This window comes from Dama dama, chromosome Y, assembly GCF_033118175.1.
Source record: "Dama dama isolate Ldn47 chromosome Y, ASM3311817v1, whole genome shotgun sequence".
Lineage (NCBI taxonomy): Eukaryota > Metazoa > Chordata > Mammalia > Artiodactyla > Cervidae > Dama > Dama dama.
In genome coordinates, this window is record NC_083715.1 from 13,641,465 (window position 1) to 13,661,232 (window position 19,768).

The window sequence follows — 19,768 nt, forward strand, 5'->3', positions numbered from 1 at the left end:
TTCATGGTTGTCATAGTTGAGAAATATTTAAAATGCTAAGTAAAAACACTTTCAACATACAGATCAAGACTTTCAATGTTTAGAAAACTGAGTATTACTTAGTGTCAAATTTCTGCAACTTCTAATCACATGTATTGAACATTAGGACTCCAAACTGTCTTCTGAAAGCTTCGCTGTAGAAATGCCCTTCTTACCATAGTGGCAACACCAAGTTTTGAAAAGAATATATGTTACCAAACAATAAGATTACACTTGGGCAATGTATATAAGAAAATAGCCCTTTGCATTAACTCAAATGCATAGTTCTCCTTGCTGTATGTACATTCTATCAAAAATATCAAGAAACCTCTAGATAACTGGGATACGTAGAAAGACTCTGCAAACAGATGAGTTCATACGAGGGCATATGATGCTGAGGCAATTTATTCAAAACATTCGTTAACTGGAGGTAAAATAGGGGAGGAATCTTCTCTCTTCTTCTTCCTCTCCAGTGTTTTGCAGCACAATTTGTGGTCTTTACCCCTAAGTTCCATTACATTGAAAGAAGCAAGTGTTAACATTTTACTCAAAATACTTCATCAGTTTTTTTTAAAAATACAGTACTTTAAAACAATTAAAATAAACCATGTTTATTTAAGGCCCATCAAACTACATTCATACTTAATTTTTCTTCTTCTTAGCAGGTGATGACCAAAATTCCAACTGTAGCATTATCCTCAACCTTCTGAGTTCAATTCAGATCTGTAAGTGAAAAGAACATCAGATCTACAGAAAAAAATAATTCTAATCATGCATAAAGGATCTTCCTACACTACTTGGAAAATCAATCCTTTTGAACTAAAGTTAAGGACACCAACCAGATTGTTTTCTCAGTTCCCATGTGTTTTCACTGTATCTCTATGATCTCCATGAGAACATCGCACGTTATGCAAGCTATTCTTTTTTCAATGTTTTAAATTAACTTGTTGATCTTAATTGCAGTTTAGGGTTCTTTCTTCTCCTAAAAAAGGGAAGAGCGGTACTAAATCAAATTCTCTGACTCAATCTGATCACAGGAGTGACACTCTAGTACATCACCAGCATAACTGACTCTGGCAAGAACTGCGATTCCGAGATAAAACACATAAACAAAACAAACATAAATACAAACAGAACAAAACCAACAAGAACACATAAACCTAAACAAAATTTCCAAAATAACACAAACTCTTTTCATGACCATTGTCTTTAGTGTTTTCCCCAACTCAACTGCTTAGTCACAGCTCCAGAAATCTGTCCTCTTTTCAGACTAAGGAAAGGCTTAACTCTGTGGCGCTTGGTATTCAAGTGTTCCCTTTGTTTCAATTCCTTGCCTTCAACCCCAGCTCAGCCGTGACTACCTTCAGGTCTCATAGAACATCCTATGCAACTGGTGCATTTTACATTCTCACCACAGAAAGTAACTTGTCAATTGTACCTCCACACTATTAATTGAGCCATAAGGGATCTCTGGCAAAACTGAACAAAATGTTGAGAGACAGAGGACAGCATTTCTATGAAATTTGTTGTCAGCATTACAAACGACCTATGTACTACAAAGATATCATTACATAGACATCTATTTAAAAGACATGTAATTACTGGATTCCTTCTTTGCATATAACCATTTTCTACTTTCTGATTTACAACTGATTTATAAAGCCCGGGTCCACTTTTTCAAATAAAACTGCCTTGTTTTCTTCAGCCACAATTGAACTGACATCTTTAAGATGTTCACTTTAACCTTTACATAATTGGTAACTCCAAATACATAAGAGACAATGACAGAAGCATCAGAAATATCTAAAAAAAAAAAAAATGTAAAACTTTTAGAGCCTCTGAAAAATGATAGCAAAACTGGGAAGAGAAAAAATGAAAAAACATTGAATGATATTGCACCACAACTTTTCTAATCCTTTTTCACCTCCTGTTTCTGGTGTGCTTTAAAATGGGTACAAGATCAGTAGATTACTGGGCTTCCCTGGTGGCTCAGAGGGTAAAATGTCTGCCTGCAATGCTGGAGACCCGGTTTCTATACCTGGGTCAGGAAGATCCCCTGGAGAACGAAATGGCAACCCACTCCAGTATTCTTGCCTGGAGAACCCCACTGACATGGACAGAGGAGCCTAGTAGGCTATAGTCCACAAGCTTGCAAAGAGTCGGACACGACTGAGCGACTTCACTTTCACATCAGTAGAGTATTATCATGTGTTTAAAAATCTGCAACAATCTGGTAAAAAAAAATAATCTGGTAAAATTGTCTGCATTAAAGGTACATATCCAGCTGTTCTAATTCATGGTGTGAGTAAGCTTAAAGTGCCCTGGGTTTTCATGGTTATTTGTGGCCCTGACATGCAGGCTGCTGATCATTCTTTTCCAACCAGGAATTGAACCCGTGATCCATACAGTGGATGCTGAAAATCTTAAAATACTAGACCACCAGGGCAGTGCTTTGGTTTCATTTCCTAGATGATCTGAAAATCCATCAAAGTACAGTACGGACTGGTATGAACACAATAGATGCGAAAGACTGACTAGCAACTAGTAAACTGTATAATGTAGGTGAACGTGTGATTGCTCACTTCCACTTAAAATTCAGTTTCTCTCAGTGTCTGAAAACGCTCTTAATAAGGATGTTGGTAAATGAAAGATCTTGAAATCTGTTTCCGAGGGCAGTGATCCGGTTTAGACTTCCTAAAATGTGCTCCTGGAATTCTGAACTTCTACCTTGGTGTTCAAACACTCATTGATGTTTTTGCACGTTTGGTTTCTACAGTACATTTTTACCACAGAAGTACCAAAAGAAGAAGAAGTCTAACAGGCCTTACAAGAGTATAAGCCATACTGTCATTCCAATTACTCGATGGGCCTGTCTCAAAAGTCAAGAGATACAAATCAATAAAACTTTCACTTAAATACATTCATAGCAGAACAGTGAGACATGGAGGAGTCTTATCATCACTAATTCCTTACCAAGATAAACAACCATTTCCCACAAACTCCAAACCAAAACTTTGTCCTAGAGTGATACAGGACAATTAATGTGACCTCTAAATACACGGGCAACAAAACAGGCCTTCATTTTAAGAATGCTTTGCAGTGAACTAAAATTCCAGTGCTTCAGCAAGCTGGCTTCAACATGCTTTACTTCTATTAATGTACCAGCCTTGTGAGGCAATACACTTTAAACCTGTCTGCTAAACTTCTTAATACTATCACTGTACACCCCCTTGCTTAATAAAGGCTCATTATGGAGTGCCCACTGTCAAACCTAACTGATTTAAAAGACAAACAAACAAGGATCCAAAGAACTATAAAGTTTTTGAAAATTTAAAAAGGTTGCCATGGTGGATTCTGAATATTAAGGAATATTCAAACTCACGGATACATAGGCCTCAATATATATTCACGTGTTCAACCTTCTGAGACCTAAAACGGTAAAAGATCTGACTACTTTCATGTACAAAACATTAAAAAGCATACACACACACGGTTCAGCCTTGACTTACACCTCAGGGTCTTCACCCTCAGCTGCAGGGTCCTTAAACTGGATTTCATCATCATCTTCAGTTTCAAAGGTATCTGTGTCACTAAGTTCCACTAAAAATACAATAAGAGCATACGCTTAAAAATATAAAATCAAGGTGTTACTAGATTAATTGCCTATTTAAAGAAACAATACTGGATTACTACTAAAACACTGAAGTGTACAACAGACTGCTTGTAATCAAACTTCGATTCAACAGTTTCATTCCAAGAAAAATCTTCCCAACTGCAAACACATCACAGAGAACAAACTCACAATGAAACTGCTAAAAGAAGTTCACTGCCAAGTAAGTATTGATCTGATTCCCAATTATCTTAGTATTTCTTAAACGACCTAATTGTCATCAGAATCTTCACTCTTACTTAAAACCACATAACTTGATAATAAAATGCACTCTAATAGAGTAAGTAAAATTGCTATCATGTCCAAAATGTGCGTTTAGTGCACTTCCTCTTTTTGGTTACTAGAAGTATTTTCATCTTTCCAAGCTTACTAGAGGAATACTTTTGTCTTTAAAAAATAAAAGGGATATCTTTTAAAAGCACTCTCCACAAAACGCCACAACAGTACTCTGTATACGAAGAAAAACTGAATACTCCTCCACAAAAATCAATACCAGTACCATAACTGTTGTCATCGAGTAGCTGAAACCAGCTATATAATCTCTTAAGCATTGTTAAGAGGCATTCCTTTAACAACTCGTATGTATAAGTCTAGAGCCCGTAAATTTTTCATTCCCCACCAAAAGAATATACTGCAGGAAGATAATCCATTACTAAGTTCTTAATATACTGAAGTATTTAACACATAGTTAAAGAGGATTGAAGCATATTTGTAAAAATACATAAAGAGAGAGAATCCTGAAACAACTGCTTCACCTAAACACTAATTAGCAAATGCTATGAGAAGACAGGGAAATGTAAAATCTTTGATAATAACTACCATATTCTGGAAGCTCTCCATAAGCCTTCAGACTTCTAGCTTCATCTGCACTGTACTTTAAGATTACATCTGCTCTGTTATCCTTGGAGAAGAACAAGGAAGGATCAAAATTGGTTATGCAAAGAATCATCAGCTGTCTCATAAATTACTTTCAGATAAACACACTTATGTGAAACCTCACCATTCTCTCACCTTCCTTCTATCATCCGCACACACGCGCGCACACACACACACACACACACACACAAGTCCTCGTGATGAAGTCTGCATGCATGACCAAATAAAATATAGACTAGGAAAATGATGTATATAACGCACTGAATCAAAAGTACGAAAAGGAAACACGGCGGCGGGGCGGGGTGGGGGGGGGGGAATGCTGTGGCACTACTGTCCTTGTTCACTCTCTAACACTGTAGTTCTAAGTGAAGATGGTATTGTTACCCAAGAGAAACCTTTCTATCACCCACAGTTCTTAGAGTATCTTACTGATTTGCATTGTTTGTGGTGATTTAAAAAGATACCTATATTCTCCTAAAACCTGACAGGCTTGGAGTGAAGTCCTTGTGTGTTTATAAAGCTCTTCTGTGTGCTTCTGATGCAAATATGCCTGTGAAGTACTGCCCTAACAAAGTTCACTTTTCTCCATTTTAAAGACGCCCAGTCACTGACAGAGCAAACAATTCTGAATGCTTACAATTAACCTAGAAAAGGCCTAAAGAAAGGCAACTGAAAATATCACAGTCATAAAACTGCAGTGTAGTAGAAAGCAACACTTCTCAAACTATAATGTGCACAAAAAAACATGTAGGTATTGTGTTAAAAGTCTCAGTGCAACTCAGTAGGGAAGAGATTAGCTAATAATGTACTAAGATACTTCCACAGAGTGGGGGTGCTGCTATTATCTTTACAATATGATTTCAGTAACAAGGGTTTGCAATTATCCACAGCAGATTAAAAATCAGAAGAGCTGTTTGTGGCTATCACTTTGAAGTCAGTACCTCAATCCCTTATAGGATTAATATAATTGTGGTTACACTGCCCGTGAAACAAAGAATTAAACTGGGAACTAACAATTTTTCCATTCCTTTCCGGGGTTATATGTAGTTCAACTAAAATAAATGCACATGAAAATGATGCACATTTACAGAGTCTATATTTTTACTCAGCACATATGAAAAATGGAAAGGTTATAAATGGATGATCCAGATCAGAAAAACATACAAAGGAAAAAAATTCAGTAAAGTTTCAGGATATAAAATCAATATGCAAAAGTCAGTTATAGTAGTAATGTGTCCATACTACGCAAAGTAATGTACAGATTCCATGCGATTCCCATAGAAATTCAAGTAGCAGTTATTTTCAGAGACAAAGCTATATGGAACCGCAAACAATCCTAACCACCAAAGCAACCTGGAGGAAGAATAAAGCTGGAGGACACACACTTCCTGCTTTCCAAACACAACTGTCCCAACAATATGTCTCCGGCATTTCACCAGTAATATGGACTCTTGGGACAAAACTCATCACTCAGAAATAAAATTTTTCAAAGACAATCAAAACCCATGAAGGGAACCAAGATCTCAGTATAGAAAAGACATCCTCTCCAATAAACAGTACTGGGAAAACAATACTTAACATATAGTGGACGCCTTTCTTACACCACAAACTGCCTGAAATTACCCTGAAGTAGATCAGAAATTTAAACACAGGCCTGAAACCCTCAAACTACTGGCAAGAGAACGCAGTGCAAAACTACCAAGTGCCGCTCTTGCTCTTTGCTTTTTGTATACGACACCAAAGCCATAAGCAACACAAGCAAAACCTACTCAGTGGAACTACATCACACTAAATCACTTTTGCACAGAAAAGCAAATTGTCAACAACAACTACAAAAAGACAGTGTACTAGATCGGTAAAAATATTTGCAAATGTTATGACCAATGAGGGGATAACATCCAATGCAGATAAATCCTGCCATCTGGAGCAACTAGGATGAAACCGGAGGGTAGTGTGCTAAGAGAAACAAGTCACACAGAGAAGGCAAACACTGTAGGACCTCACTTATATGTGGAATCAAGACTGAAGACACACTAATCAAAGTTCAGGGATGCTCCTAACCTCTCAGCTTCGAGTCACCTGGATTTTCTGCACGAGCCTGAAATGAAGAGCTATCAGTCGCCTGGCTTAGTATCAAAGGTATACCACTGCAAGCACAGGGCCTGAATGCAGAGGATGAGAGGCCTGCTGGTTTTTAATGAAACCTCAAACACGGGCTGTCTGTGATGTTATAAAGAAGCATCCAGTGGCCACAGGCAAGGAAAAGATTCATGCCTTACACAATCTGTTTCAGAAATCACTCAACAAACAATGGCAAGAAAAAAGCCCTGGGAGAAGAAATCGGATCTCCCGTCTCACCATGTTATATTTGCACTTTTGAGTTTTCAACAAAAACAGAAACAAGAACAAACATGGGACGTACAAAGAAAAAGGAAAATGTGTTCGCTCACATACCAGAAAATACGTAGGCAATACAAAGCATGACTGAGAAAGCCTACAAGCTGGACTTAACAGAGACATTACCTCGGGTAGCATGTGTGAAAAGAAGACAAGAAACAGTGTGCATAATGTCGTTTTAATTGTGAAGAATATTTCACTAGAGAATCAAGACAAACTTATTCTTTAAAAGAAAACTAGTGGAGATAAAAAAGTCGCTTTAATCACTAATAGAATGATCACACCAAAAAAATCAACAGGGAAACAGAAGACTGAAATTTACAAATCAGCACATCTTAATTATTTACAGGAAACATGACTTGATAATAGAATAGAGAGAGAAACATGACCTGATAATAGAATTATTGCACTTAAAATTTAACTGGGCACATGTGATGGGTTTGACTTCTGTCTCACAAGTCTTAGTACAAACACTGAGGTCATAGCGGGCAACTAACAAGTAGCTTTTTAAGCATTCATCTCAGATTTATAACATACACTCTAAATGACCTAGTCTATGTCTTACCCTTCTCCTACAAGCCAAACCCCCCCCCCCTTGGAGATTAGAGGTTTTGCCTGACTTAATTGCATCATCTTACAGCAGTGATTTCTCAAACTGCGATTTGAGACCTTGAAATTTAAAAACTGCAACTGAGAACCCAACATAAATTACTAAATTTTTTTTAGTGAGTAATAATGCTAATGAAAATCACTCTCATATGCTACTGTTCTATTTCAGCAAAGGGTAGTTTACAAAAGTATTTAAAAAGCAAAATGGGCGGAGTCCTCTGGTGGTCCAATGACAAGGACTCAGGGCTTCCTCAGATGTATTCTGGGTTCAATCTCTGACTGGGGATCTAAGATCCCACGAGCTTCAGCGCCATCAAAAATTAAAGGAAAAGACAAGTGAAAGGAAAATGAATAATCTAGCTCTGTGAAATATATATCATAAAATATGAAGATACCTTCTCATTTTACTGCAGAATACTGAAAACGTCAGCCTGCACCAGAATCACTGAAAACCTAGCACAGAGGCCTGAATACACCTGGACTTTAAAGAAGGACAGAAGGATGAGCTCTAGTATTTATCCAAAATTATAAGAGAATATTTATTACTTATTATATTTAAAATAAAGAAAGAAACAACCAGTCTTCCCACAAAACACATGTACCGTCAGCCAGCCAGAATCCTATCATCTTAAACACTGTGGATCATAACAAATTTGGATGCCAGAAGGATGAGACTCATAACTGGCTAGAACAGGTCAAATGCATTTTATTGCATCATCTAGATACTGATATTAATGATTCTTAAATTCAAGATTATACACTTACACGTAATTCTTACCTGATAGTCTCGAAGACCAACCAATATAATATCTGAAGAATTTATCCAAACCTATAAAAGAAAACTCATGCTATATTGTATGTAAAATGCAAACAATAGTGTTCAATGTAAAGCAATACTTAATACAAAAAATATAATTCATTCGGTCTGTGAGAAATATCTACTAATGAATTACAGCAAAACTACAGTTGAGTGTGTGTGTGTATGTGTGTGTGGTCTGTGTGTGTGTTGTGTGTGCATGTGCATGTATGTGTGTATTATCTGTGTGTGTGCTCATGCCTACGAGCATCTGAATGTACAAGAGCATAGTTCTTTGTCACGTGAATTACTTTTATTCACAAATCACTCTGGACATTTTCAGTTCTTTTCAACAAATGAAAATAAGTCATCTACACAAATACAGTCATCTAGTTACCAGTCGACGTCAATTCAGGTTCCCAAACCACTAACTGGAAGAGAATGACTCAAGAGAACAAAACTGATTTTTAATCCAAAAAAGTAGGGTTGAAGGAACTTTTAAACAATATGGTCAATCAACGTGCCAAAATTACTAAATAAGATGCTCTACCATGTTCCAATTTCAAATGTTCCTAACAACACATACAGCTGTTCCCACAAAGCAAAGTCTTACCCAGGACCAAATGTTAGGTTTAGTTAACAATTGGACTTCTGTTGTCTGAAAAATAATCTTCAGGTGTTTTATTTTTCTTGCTTTCTTTCTTTCTTTCTTTCACGGCTTACCATTTCCATTTGGTTCATACACGGACTCTGTCTGTTTCCGCAAGAGCAAACATTTCTGGCATAAGTCCAGTCTAGGTGTCACAAATCATTCTTTCTAAATCTAAGTCCTAGTATTAAAGTTATCAAGCATTTTCTAATTTTATGCGTTTATATTGCCATATAAATCACTATTCTTGAAGTCTTCAAGAATTCACCAAATTCAGTCACTTGGAAGCACAGATAAATGTTTTAAAGGTAAGCTTTGGACTAAAGGAAAATATACCTCCACACTGACCTTTTTTCTCAAGCTTCCTCGGATATGACATATCCTTGTCACACCGTCAAAGCACACTGCTTCCAACCGTGCATTTCCCAACATTTTGGTTACCTGGGCATACTCTTAGGAAGGGGCAGAAAAGAAAAAAGAAAAACAAAACCGTAACATACTGTCCAGTTTTCCTAAAAATGCAACACTTGTGATTAAGTTGGTAACTTCACTGTGAGTGCTAACTTTAGACCAAACCATAATTTAAAACAGAACAAAAGGTTCAAGTATGACAACAAATGAGAGCTGTCTCAGGGGACATATATTAATGTTATCCACAAAAATGGGAGAACTCTTAGGCTCTCAAGCAATGGCTACGGTCTCATTCAGCTAAACTGATGCACTTATCCTCTTGTTTTCTGAGCAAGTAAAAGTTGACAAAAGTGAAGCAGTTAATCCAAAATCACAAACGTTATTTCCACGAAAAGCTATCGCTACTGGGTATATTTAAGTCATCCACTAATTTGAGAAAATCAGTTCAGTCTTTGTCTTCACGACTGCATGCTCCACCTCTGCACACCAAAGTGGCTCACTTCAGACTGCGCCCTACATGCTGGCTTAGCAACCTCTCATGCTGCATATTTGCAAAATCTTGCCTCTCCTTTCCCTCATTAACTCTACTGATAAGCAACAGCAGGCTGATCACCAACGAACATTTGCTTGAGGACACACTGATGCTTATTCTAAAGTCCTTAATAGAGTATTTCAAGATAAAGCGTCAAATGCTTAAAGACAATTCTATCTAAGCATAGTCAAGAGGCCACCAGATTCTACTGTCAGTTGAAGACACTGACATAAGCATTAGCCAGCACGGGATGACGTCTTCTTGACTTTAAATGACAAACGCAGGCATCAGAATAGAGAAAGAAACAGGCAGTTAATATAAAGCAGGTACATTACTAAAGGTTTACTAAGGACAAACATCAAAGTGACAGCCACTGCAGCCACGATATTAAAGGCGACTGCTCCTGGACCTTTCAGGTATGATATAAATAAAGTCCCTGATGATTATACCGTGGAAGTGAGAAACAGATTTAAGGAACTAGATCTGATAGACAGAGTGCCAGATGAACTACAGACAGAGGTTCGTGACATTGTACAGGAGACAGGGAGCAAGACCATCCCCAAGAAAAAGAAATGCAAAAAATGCAAGATGGCTCTCGAGGAGGCCTTACAAACAGCTATGAAAAGAAGGGAAGTGAAAACAAAGGAGTAAAGGAAAGACATACCCATTTGAATGCAGAGTTCCAAACAATGGCAAGGAGAGATAAGAAAGCCTTCCTTGGCGACCAGTGCAAGCAAAGAGAGGAAAATAAAAGAATGGAAAAGATTTCTTCAGGACAATTAGAGATACCAAGGGAACGTGTCATGCAAAGATGGGCTCCAGAAAAGGCAGAAATGGTATGGACTTAACAGAAGCAGAAGATATTAAGAAGAGGTGGCAAGAATACACAGAAGTGCACAAAAATGATCTGCCCGACCCAGATAATCACCAAGGAGTGATCACTCACCTGGAGCCAGACATCTTGGAACGTGAAATCAAGCGGGCCTTAGAAGTATCACTACAGACAAAGCTAGTGGAGGTGATGGATTTCCAGCTGAGCTATTTCAAATCCTCAAAGATGATGCTGTGAAAGTGCTGCAGTCAATGTGCCAGCAAATTTGGAATACTCAGCAGGGGCAAGGGGACAGGAAACGTCAGTTTTCTTTCCAATCCCAAAGAAAGGCAACGCCAAAACCTCTCAAAGTACCGCACTGCTGTACTCATCTCATACGCTGGCAAAGTAATGCTCAAAATTCTACAAGCCAGGCTTCAACAATACATGAACTGTGAACTTCCAGATGTTCAAACCTGGTTTTCTAAAGGCAGAGGAACGGAGATCAAATTGCCAACATCCACTGGATCATGGAAAAAGCAAGAGAGTTCCAGAAAAACATCTATTTCTGCTTTACTGACTATGCCAGAGCCTTTGACTGTGCAGATCACAATAAACTGTGCACAATTCAAAAACGTTGGGAATACCAGCCCACCTGACCTGCCTCTTGAGAAATCTGTATGCAAGTCAGGAAGCAACAGTTACTGGTGGATGTGGAACAACAGACTGGTTCCAAGTAGGAAATGGAGCATATCTAGGCTGCACATTGTCAACCTGCCTATTTAACTTCTATGCAGAGTACATCACGAGAAATGCTGGGCTGGATGAAGCACAAGGTGGAATCAAGACTGCCGGCAAAAATTCAATAATCTCAGATACGCAGATGACAGCACCCTTGAGGAAAGATCCTCTTTATGAGAGTGAAAGAAGAGAGGGAAAAAGTTGGCTTAAAGCTAAACATTCTGAAAACAAAGATCATGGCTTGCGGTGCCATCACTTCATGGCAAATACATAAGGAAGAGTGGAAACAGTGGCTGACTTTAGTTTCGGGGCCTTGAAAGCCACTGCAGATGGTGACCATAAGCATGACATAAAAAGACGCTTGGATGGAAAGTTACAACCAAACTATACAGCATATTGAAAAGCAGAGACATTCCTTTGCCAACAAAGGTGCATCTAGGCAAAGGCTATGGTTTTTCCAGCAGTCATGTATGGATGTGTGAGACAGGACGGTAAAGAAAGCTGAGTGCTGAAGAACTGATGCTCTTGAACTGTGCTGTTGGAGGAGACTCTTGAGAGTCACTTGGACTGCAAGGAGATCCAACCAGTCCATACTAAAGGAGATCGGTCCTGGGTGTTCATTGGAAGGACTGATCTTGAAGCTGAAACTCCAATACTTTGGCCACCTGATGTGACGAGTTGACTCTTTCGCAAAGACCCTGATGCTGGCAAAGATTGAGGACGGGAGGAGAAGGGAACAAGAGAGGATGAGCTGGTTGGATGGCATCACTGACTCAAGGGACATGAGTCTGGCTAAACTCCAGGAGTTGCTGATGGACAGGGAGGCCTGGCTTGCTGTAGTCCACGGCGTTGCAAAGAGTTGGAAATGACTGAGCGACTGAACTGAACTGAACTGCTCCTTGGAAGAAAAGCGATGACAACTCTAGACAGCATGTTAAAAGGCAGAGATATTACTTTGATGACAACGCTCTGTACCGTCAAAGCTCTAGTTCTTCCAGTAGTCATGTATGGATGTGCGAGTTGGGACCATGAAGAGGGCTGAACGCCAAAGAGTTGAAGTGTATCAACTGTAGCGCTGGAGAAGACTCTTCAGAGTCCCTTGGGCAGCAAGGAAATCAAATCAGTCAATCCTAAAGGAGATCAACCCTGAATATTCACTGCAAGGACTGCTGCTGAAGCTCCAATACTTTGGCCACCTGATGCAAAGAGTCGACTGCAAGGAGAAGACCCTGATGTGGGAGGGAAAGCAGGAGGGGAAGAGAACAGGACAACAGAAGATGAGACGGTTGGATGGTATCACAGGATTCAAGGGATAAGCGTCTGAGCGAATGCAAGGGTATGGTAAGGACAGGGAACCCAGGTGTACTGCCGTTCACGGGGTCCCGCAAGGGTCACAGACATGGCTTAGTGACTGAGAAACAACTCCCCCAAAGAGATTCTTGTCTCATCTGTCATTATCCTGAAAGGTAAATGGGATTCCAACTATGGACAGTCCCTTGCATCACAGGCCATGAACCCAGCTCAGTACTCAGGGCTGCTACACAGGAGAAAAGAACAAAGAAAAGATAATGATAATTTAAAGACTGGCCCTGAAACACACTTCTAACGTAAGGAAAAAATATGAAGGTCAAAGACCAGATTATCTTTAGAAACACATCATGTTTCAAATAATCAATAAAAATATTTGTGTTTGTTCCTGAGCGTGTGTGTGTGTGTGTGTGTGTGTGTGTTTAGTGACTTGCACTATGCAGGAATAACTACATGGCTTTGTTATGAAGTGCTGGAAATGACTGAAACAAATGGACAAATGTTTATGGTGGTTATATATACACCAGCTCAACAACAGAGAATAGAATTTTCAATTGAGAGAAAGGTATGCACAAGAACTGAACAATATGCTAACTTCAATTCATTTCAACATCCACATATGGCTCCTGGCTATTCCTGAACAGGGGTTTGCCCAGTGGCTCAGCCATGAAGAATCCACCTGCAAACGCAAGAGACAAAGGAGACAACGCACTAGACTTCCGGGCCAGGATGAGCCTGTGGAGAAGCAAATGGCAACATACTCCAGTATTCTTGCCTGGAGAATCCTGTGGACACAGGAGCCAGGTGGGCTACAGTCCCCGAGATCTCAAAAGAGTCAGATGTGACTAAGCGCAAGCACTGGGGCTAGAACCGAGTACCTACCAAGTGACAGTATAATGCTAAGGTTAAATTTCCTGTGACCATGCTACTGGAGTTACATAGGAGAAAGGCTTCGCTCTTACGAGATGGAATATTTAGGGCTAAAGTCCATAACTGTATGTAACGAGACCCGCCTAGAAGAAAGTTTAATATGTTAGGAGGACTTTGACAAAGGAGGCAAGAATATACAGTGGAAAAAAGACAACCTCTTTTAACAAGTGGTGCTGGGAAAACTGGTCAACCACTTGTAAAAGAATGAAACGAGAACACCTTCTAACACCATACACAAAACTAAACTCCAATGCAGTAAGGATCTAAATGTAAGACCAGAAACTATAAAACTCCCAGAGGAGAACATAGGCAAAACACGCTCCGACATAAATCACAGCAGGATCCTCTATGACCCACCTCCCAGAATATTGGAAATAAAAGCAAAAAGAAACAAACGGGACCTAATGAAACTTAAAAGCTTTTGCACAACAAAGAAACTATCAGCAAGGTGAAAAGACAGCCCTCAGATTGGGAGAAAATAATAGCAAACGAAGCAACAGACAAAGGATTAATCTCAGAAATATACAAGCAACTCCTGCAGCTCAATTCCAGAAAAATAAATGACCCAATCAACAAATGGGCCAAAGAACTAAACAGACATTTCTCCAAAGAAGACATACAGATGGCTAACAAACACATGAGAAGATGCTCAACATCACTCATTATCAGAGAAATGCAAATCAAAACCACAACGAAGTACCATTACACGCCAGTCAGGATGGCTGCTATCCAAAAGTCTACAAGCAATAAATGCTGGAGAGGGTGTGGAGAAAAGGGAACCCTCTTACACTGCTGGTGGGAATGCAAACTAGTACAGCCGCTATGGAGAACAGTGTGGAGATGTCTTTAAAAACTGGAAATAGAACTGCCATATGACCCAGCAATCCCACTTCTGGACATACACACGGAGGGAACCAGATCTCAAAGAGACACATGCACCCCAGGGTTCATCGCAGCGCTGTTTATAATAGCCAGGACATGGAAGCAACCCAGATGTCCATCAGCAGAGGAATGGATAAGGAAGCTGTGGTACATATACACCATGGAATATTACTCAGCCATTAAAAAGAATTCATTTGAATCAGTTCTAATGAGATGGATGAAACTGGAGCCCATTATACAGAGTGAAGAAAGCCAGAAAGATAAAGACCAATACAGTATACTAATGCATATATATGGAATTTAGAAAGCTGGTAACCATAACCCTACATGCAACACAGAAAGAGAGACACAGATGTACAGAACAGGCTTTTGGACTCTGTGCGAGAAGGCGAGGGTGGGATGTTTTGAGAGAACAGCATCGAAACATGTATACTATCAAGGGTCAAACAGATCACCAGCCCAGGTTGGATGCATGAGACAAGTGCTCGGGCCTGGTGCACTGGGAAGACCCAGAGGGATCGGGTGGAGAGAGAGGTGGGAGGGGGGGTTGGGGTGGGGGAATACATGTATATCCATGGCTGATTCATGCCAATGTATGGCAAACACCACTACAATACTGTAAAGTAATTAGCCTCCAACTAATAAAAATAAATGAAAAAAACAAACAAACAAACAAAATGGTAGGAGGAAAATGTGCATGTTCCAAAAGAAAGAATAGAAGAAAGCACTGAAAATTAGTGAGTCTAAGTTATAAACAAAATATGGGAGTTGCACTCATATTTCATCTCCTCTGTGGGCTTAGCTAAATATGAAAGGGGAAAAAGTAAGTGCTTCAGTCAGTTATTTTACTCTTATTTTAGTCTGCACTTACTCAAGTAAGAGAGAGTCAACTATTCTGTTACTTTATTAAATATGATCATGCACTAGTGACATTGGAGTACTGAGGGGCTGAGGTCTTGGCATGGATTTCTCATAGTCTACTGAAAAATGAGTGCAAAAGTAGGCGATTTTCAATGTTGGCAGCCAGGCTTACTCTGCTCCAAACACTACAATTCACTGTCATTTATACCATGGTTATCCACAGAATAAAAACAGGACACCTTGTTTACAGAAATGCCACATTGTAAACCTGCATGAGAAAAGAAATAGTGTACAATAAATTAATACAGAAATTATGGAGAAATATAGGGCACTGTAAATGGGGAAAAGATGGAGATACGAGGGGCTTCCGTCGTGGCTCAGGGGTAGGGAATCCACCTGCCAATACAGCAGACACTGGTCTGACCCCTGGTCCAGGATGAACTCACATGCCTCCCAAAGACTGAGCCCCTGTGCCACAGCTATTGCGCCTGTGCTCTACAGCCTAGAAGCTGCAACTACTGAGCCCATGCACTGCAACTACTGAAGCCTGGTCTCCCAAGAGCCTCTGCTCCACAAGTGGAGAGGGCACCCCGATGGGAAGCTCGTGCATTGCAGCTACAGAGCAGCCCCTGCTGTCCTCATCGAAAGAAAAGCCCATGCGCAGTAAAGAAGGCCCAGCACAGCAAAAAAAAAAACAAAAAGAAAAACACATAAGCAGATAAAAATCATTTAGATGAAGAAAAACAAGGGAGTTATCAGACAACTCCTCAGCATTATGACTAAGACATGTTTCAGATCAAACTGTGAAATTCACATTACTAGAAAAGGTATAAGTAAAGAATTCTTACCTTGTCCATCTTCTTTAAAGACTAGGTCTCTATTTTTATATTCATTCTCCTTCTTACCCTTACGCTTGTTTCTGCCTCCTTTACCTAAGTGATTAAAAAGTGAATAAAAATTGAAATCTAATCATCTGTATAATAGTTTACAAACTCAACTGTAAAACAAACGAACATAAGCTTTGAAACTTTACAAAAACACAGGGGAACAAACAGGTTATCATTTAAATAGCAGGAAAATATTAACAGACCTCAAAAGAGATTTACAATTTAACCTAACTTGCTTACCGATTAGCCGCTTACCAATTGCCAATGACGTTCTTCTAAATCGCTTAACAGCTAATATCAACCACATAACACATTACCAGAGATAACCATTAGCATTTTTATTATCCATGCTTTCCAATTAAACCTGGATTCTATACATTCTCTTCCACAATTTACTTTCCAATTAATAAACCAAGACTACTCCATATATCTGTAAAGGAATGGAAACTGAAAAATCATATGTAGAAACGTCTTCAGTTTGGCATGAGCGTTAGCAGCTGGTTTAAAAGTCCCACAGAAGGAAGATGGGAGCCACCCAAGGCTGGACTGAAGATAACATTAACAAAAATGTATTGAACATCTATTAAGCACCAAGCTGTACTAAGTCAGCATTCATAAAGTCAGTCCTATTCTCTTCAGGATACACAACCCAATGTGGGCATCTGAAACTTCATTCCTAAAAACAGAGGAGGAAACAAGGACTGTTTCTCTTGTTACAAATGCACACTTATTTGTAAGCTAAAAGTGAATTAAATAGATTAGAAAAAAACAAGTAGAAGTGGTTTGTAATTTACATAACACATTATGAAAAAGAGGTTTCTAGAATTTGCCTGGATAGTTAGCAGGAAAACATTTGCTTGCTAGAGAAAGGCTGTGCCAGTTGGTTTGGGGAATGTAGAGAGCACTGAACTCAAAGGTGAAAAATTTGACCCAATGTGGCAAACCTTAAGGAAGCCTTGAGAGCTAACATGAAGTGTCAGGAATGAATAATGAAGAGAGGTTTGCTTCTCGTGTAATGTGAAATGTGGTGCTACTCTGAAGGAGATATTCTCACTCCTAGCAGTTCCAGTTTGCCAAGAGGCATTACAAGAGTATTAAACATGACACAAGAACAACTCAGGTCTCTAAAAAGGAGAATTCAAGGACTGACTGTCCCAGGGCTCTGCTTCAGTTAGCTCAGAAGTACCGTTTTGGAAGTTACAAGCAGAAGTACTGTCAAATCTGGTTATTTGTGAACTGTCTGACTCAGAATAAAGACAAATAGAAATACACAGTGCCAGCATCTATTTTACTGGATAAGAAGGCTGAACACGTTGGGATATGTGTGCGTTCTAAAGAAGGTTAAGGTTTGTGACAGGCAGAAGAAAGTAAACTGGCAGACATGAACCTAAACGTGCAACAGCGTTTTGCCTCCGTGTTTGCAAAGCAGTCTTTTCACCAGTAGTCAACCGCGCACAAAGTAAACTACTGACAAGTATTTACTAGACCCAAAGAGAGAATCAGTGTGTCACAAACAACAGCTAAGGGAGAGTCTTCGGAAGGGATGAAGGCCTCAGGGACGAAGCCTCAGCTGCACGAAAGTAGCCTTCTGCCAGTTTACTAACGGCCTGCAGTTAAACTGGCATGAATCCAAAACTAATCGTATTTTCAGCTCCGTGTAAAACTGACAAAAGCGGAGAGGAAATTATCCCGCTATGTCTACAGAGCGGGAGGAAGCAGGAGCCGCTTCCTAGCTCCTCTGTGGACTGTGGAGTCCGCTCAAAGACCTCAGCCAACCACACAATGGAGAAACTACCACTGACCGCGGCAGAGCAGACCCTGGTGCCAGGAAGCCGAGTCATTACCTTTATTCTTGGGCATAGCTGCAACGGCAGGCTCACTGTTTCCAAGCAGCTTCCGGTGCCGCTGCCGCTGGCAGGTAATCCTCCGAGGTTTCCAAGGAGCTAACCTACACACTCCGACTTGAGAACTCGCGCGAGAAATCGGAGCGCAGCCACGCCTAGCAGCAGCAAAATGGCGACCCAGCCAGTGTCACGTGGTTAACGTCACTTTCCCCGCCTCTGACGCTATGGGCCTATCCTCCAAGCACAGTCTCTTCCGCCCTACGGAGCACGTGTAGTCCAAACCCACTGACTTCCTGGCACTCAACAATGTGAGGGACGCTGTGACAGATTGCAGTAGACAGGTATAGATTTTTGGAGAACACTGCGCTGAGCGAGATGTGTCAATATAGTGGAGACCGCATGCATTTCCCCAACTAGAAAGGGCTTGAGCTGACTCAAACTACTGAGTAGACTTTTGCTATTTTGTAATAAGTGCTCTTGACCATTTGCTCTCTGATCGTTTCTTTGTTTGAATTGTATGTGTTGTCTTCCTTCTTGGAGAAACAAATTCCACCAGGAGGCTTCTGTTAGAAATATGGTACATAGTACACTGGTGGAAGAATTAAAGAGAAAGGGTATAGATGTCTCTCAAAAGATTGAGCCCAGGATCATTACAGACCCCTCTTAGGTCCACCAAGATTGGTGTATCCAGATGTCGTATCCAGTGTCAGATGGGTAGAATAAAGTTTAAAGTTAGTGTAAACAAACAAAATAAATGGATAAAGAATAAAATTTAGAAATATCAAAAACTTTCTCTTCAGAAATGTTCAGGATTGTTTTTCATAGTGATGGAAGTGATGGATAGTTTCACCTATTTTAAGTATGAGGAAACATTCGGGACTACGTGTTACTTCACTTGAACTAATTTATGCAAGACGCCCTACCTTTTGACGTGAGAAACCACTATTGTCCATGTGCTTTAACCACTAAAGAAAAGTCACTCTTGATCGACTTAAGGAAAGACGTCAAAATCTACTGCAGTTGTCCATCAGCAGTGCATGCTTGAGAAACTCCGGATGGGAAAAACATGATGAAGCATTTCTGTGCTTGGGTCTATGGGTCCCTAGATGGTTAAGATGAATATGGGAATGGAAACTTTAGTGATTCCACATGCTTGCCTAGAGAAACGCTACAGTCTCTTGCTTTCAATCCTTGTTTGTTTGGCGTGTTTTTTTTTTTTTTTTTTCTTTGTGATTATCAGGAATGTTTACGAAAGTTATGTGTTTCACTACATATAGTTTCTGCGTTAAAGAAGGTTGTATATGTACTGGCTCTGCCCCTGCGTCTGCCTCTAAGCCTCCTCTCAAAACTGTGTGAAAGACCATTTCCAGCCTGTGGTCTTCAAGTTTCCTGAACTTATGATTTTCTATTTATACTATTAATTATTTATGATATTTTATCAACAATACTATGATTTCCCTCACTTTTGCTTTTTGTTTTGCCTCAAGGTCAAAACGCTGTATGGAAAGTTGGTTTCCTTCAATCATGCCCTATAATCAATGAGCCC

The 19,768-nt window shown here is 39.8% G+C and overlaps 1 protein-coding gene across 1 annotated transcript; it reads right to left on the reverse strand.

Moving 5' to 3' along the window:
- Window positions 1–3,523: 3,523 nt before the first annotated feature.
- On the reverse strand, window positions 3,524–18,238 carry LOC133053609 (eukaryotic translation initiation factor 1A, Y-chromosomal-like). Its single transcript, XM_061138161.1, has 6 exons — window positions 18,223–18,238; window positions 16,340–16,423; window positions 9,364–9,467; window positions 8,349–8,399; window positions 4,508–4,589; window positions 3,524–3,618 (listed from the first exon to the last, which is right to left on the reverse strand). Exons 1-6 carry the CDS (start codon window positions 18,236–18,238, stop codon window positions 3,524–3,526), a joined length of 432 nt encoding a protein of 143 aa, XP_060994144.1.
- Between the last annotated feature and the right edge of the window lie 1,530 nt (window positions 18,239–19,768).

Excerpts from the sequence above, each read along its gene's own strand:
- LOC133053609 (XM_061138161.1), bottom strand. Across the intron at positions 9,468-16,339 it reads CTTTAAAGAAGATGGACAAG|AGTATGCCCAGGTAACCAAA; the intron begins GTAAGAATTCTT and ends CCCCTTCCTAAG. Across the intron at positions 4,590-8,348 it reads TTGGTCTTCGAGACTATCAG|GATAACAGAGCAGATGTAAT; the intron begins GTAAGAATTACG and ends TTCTTCTCCAAG.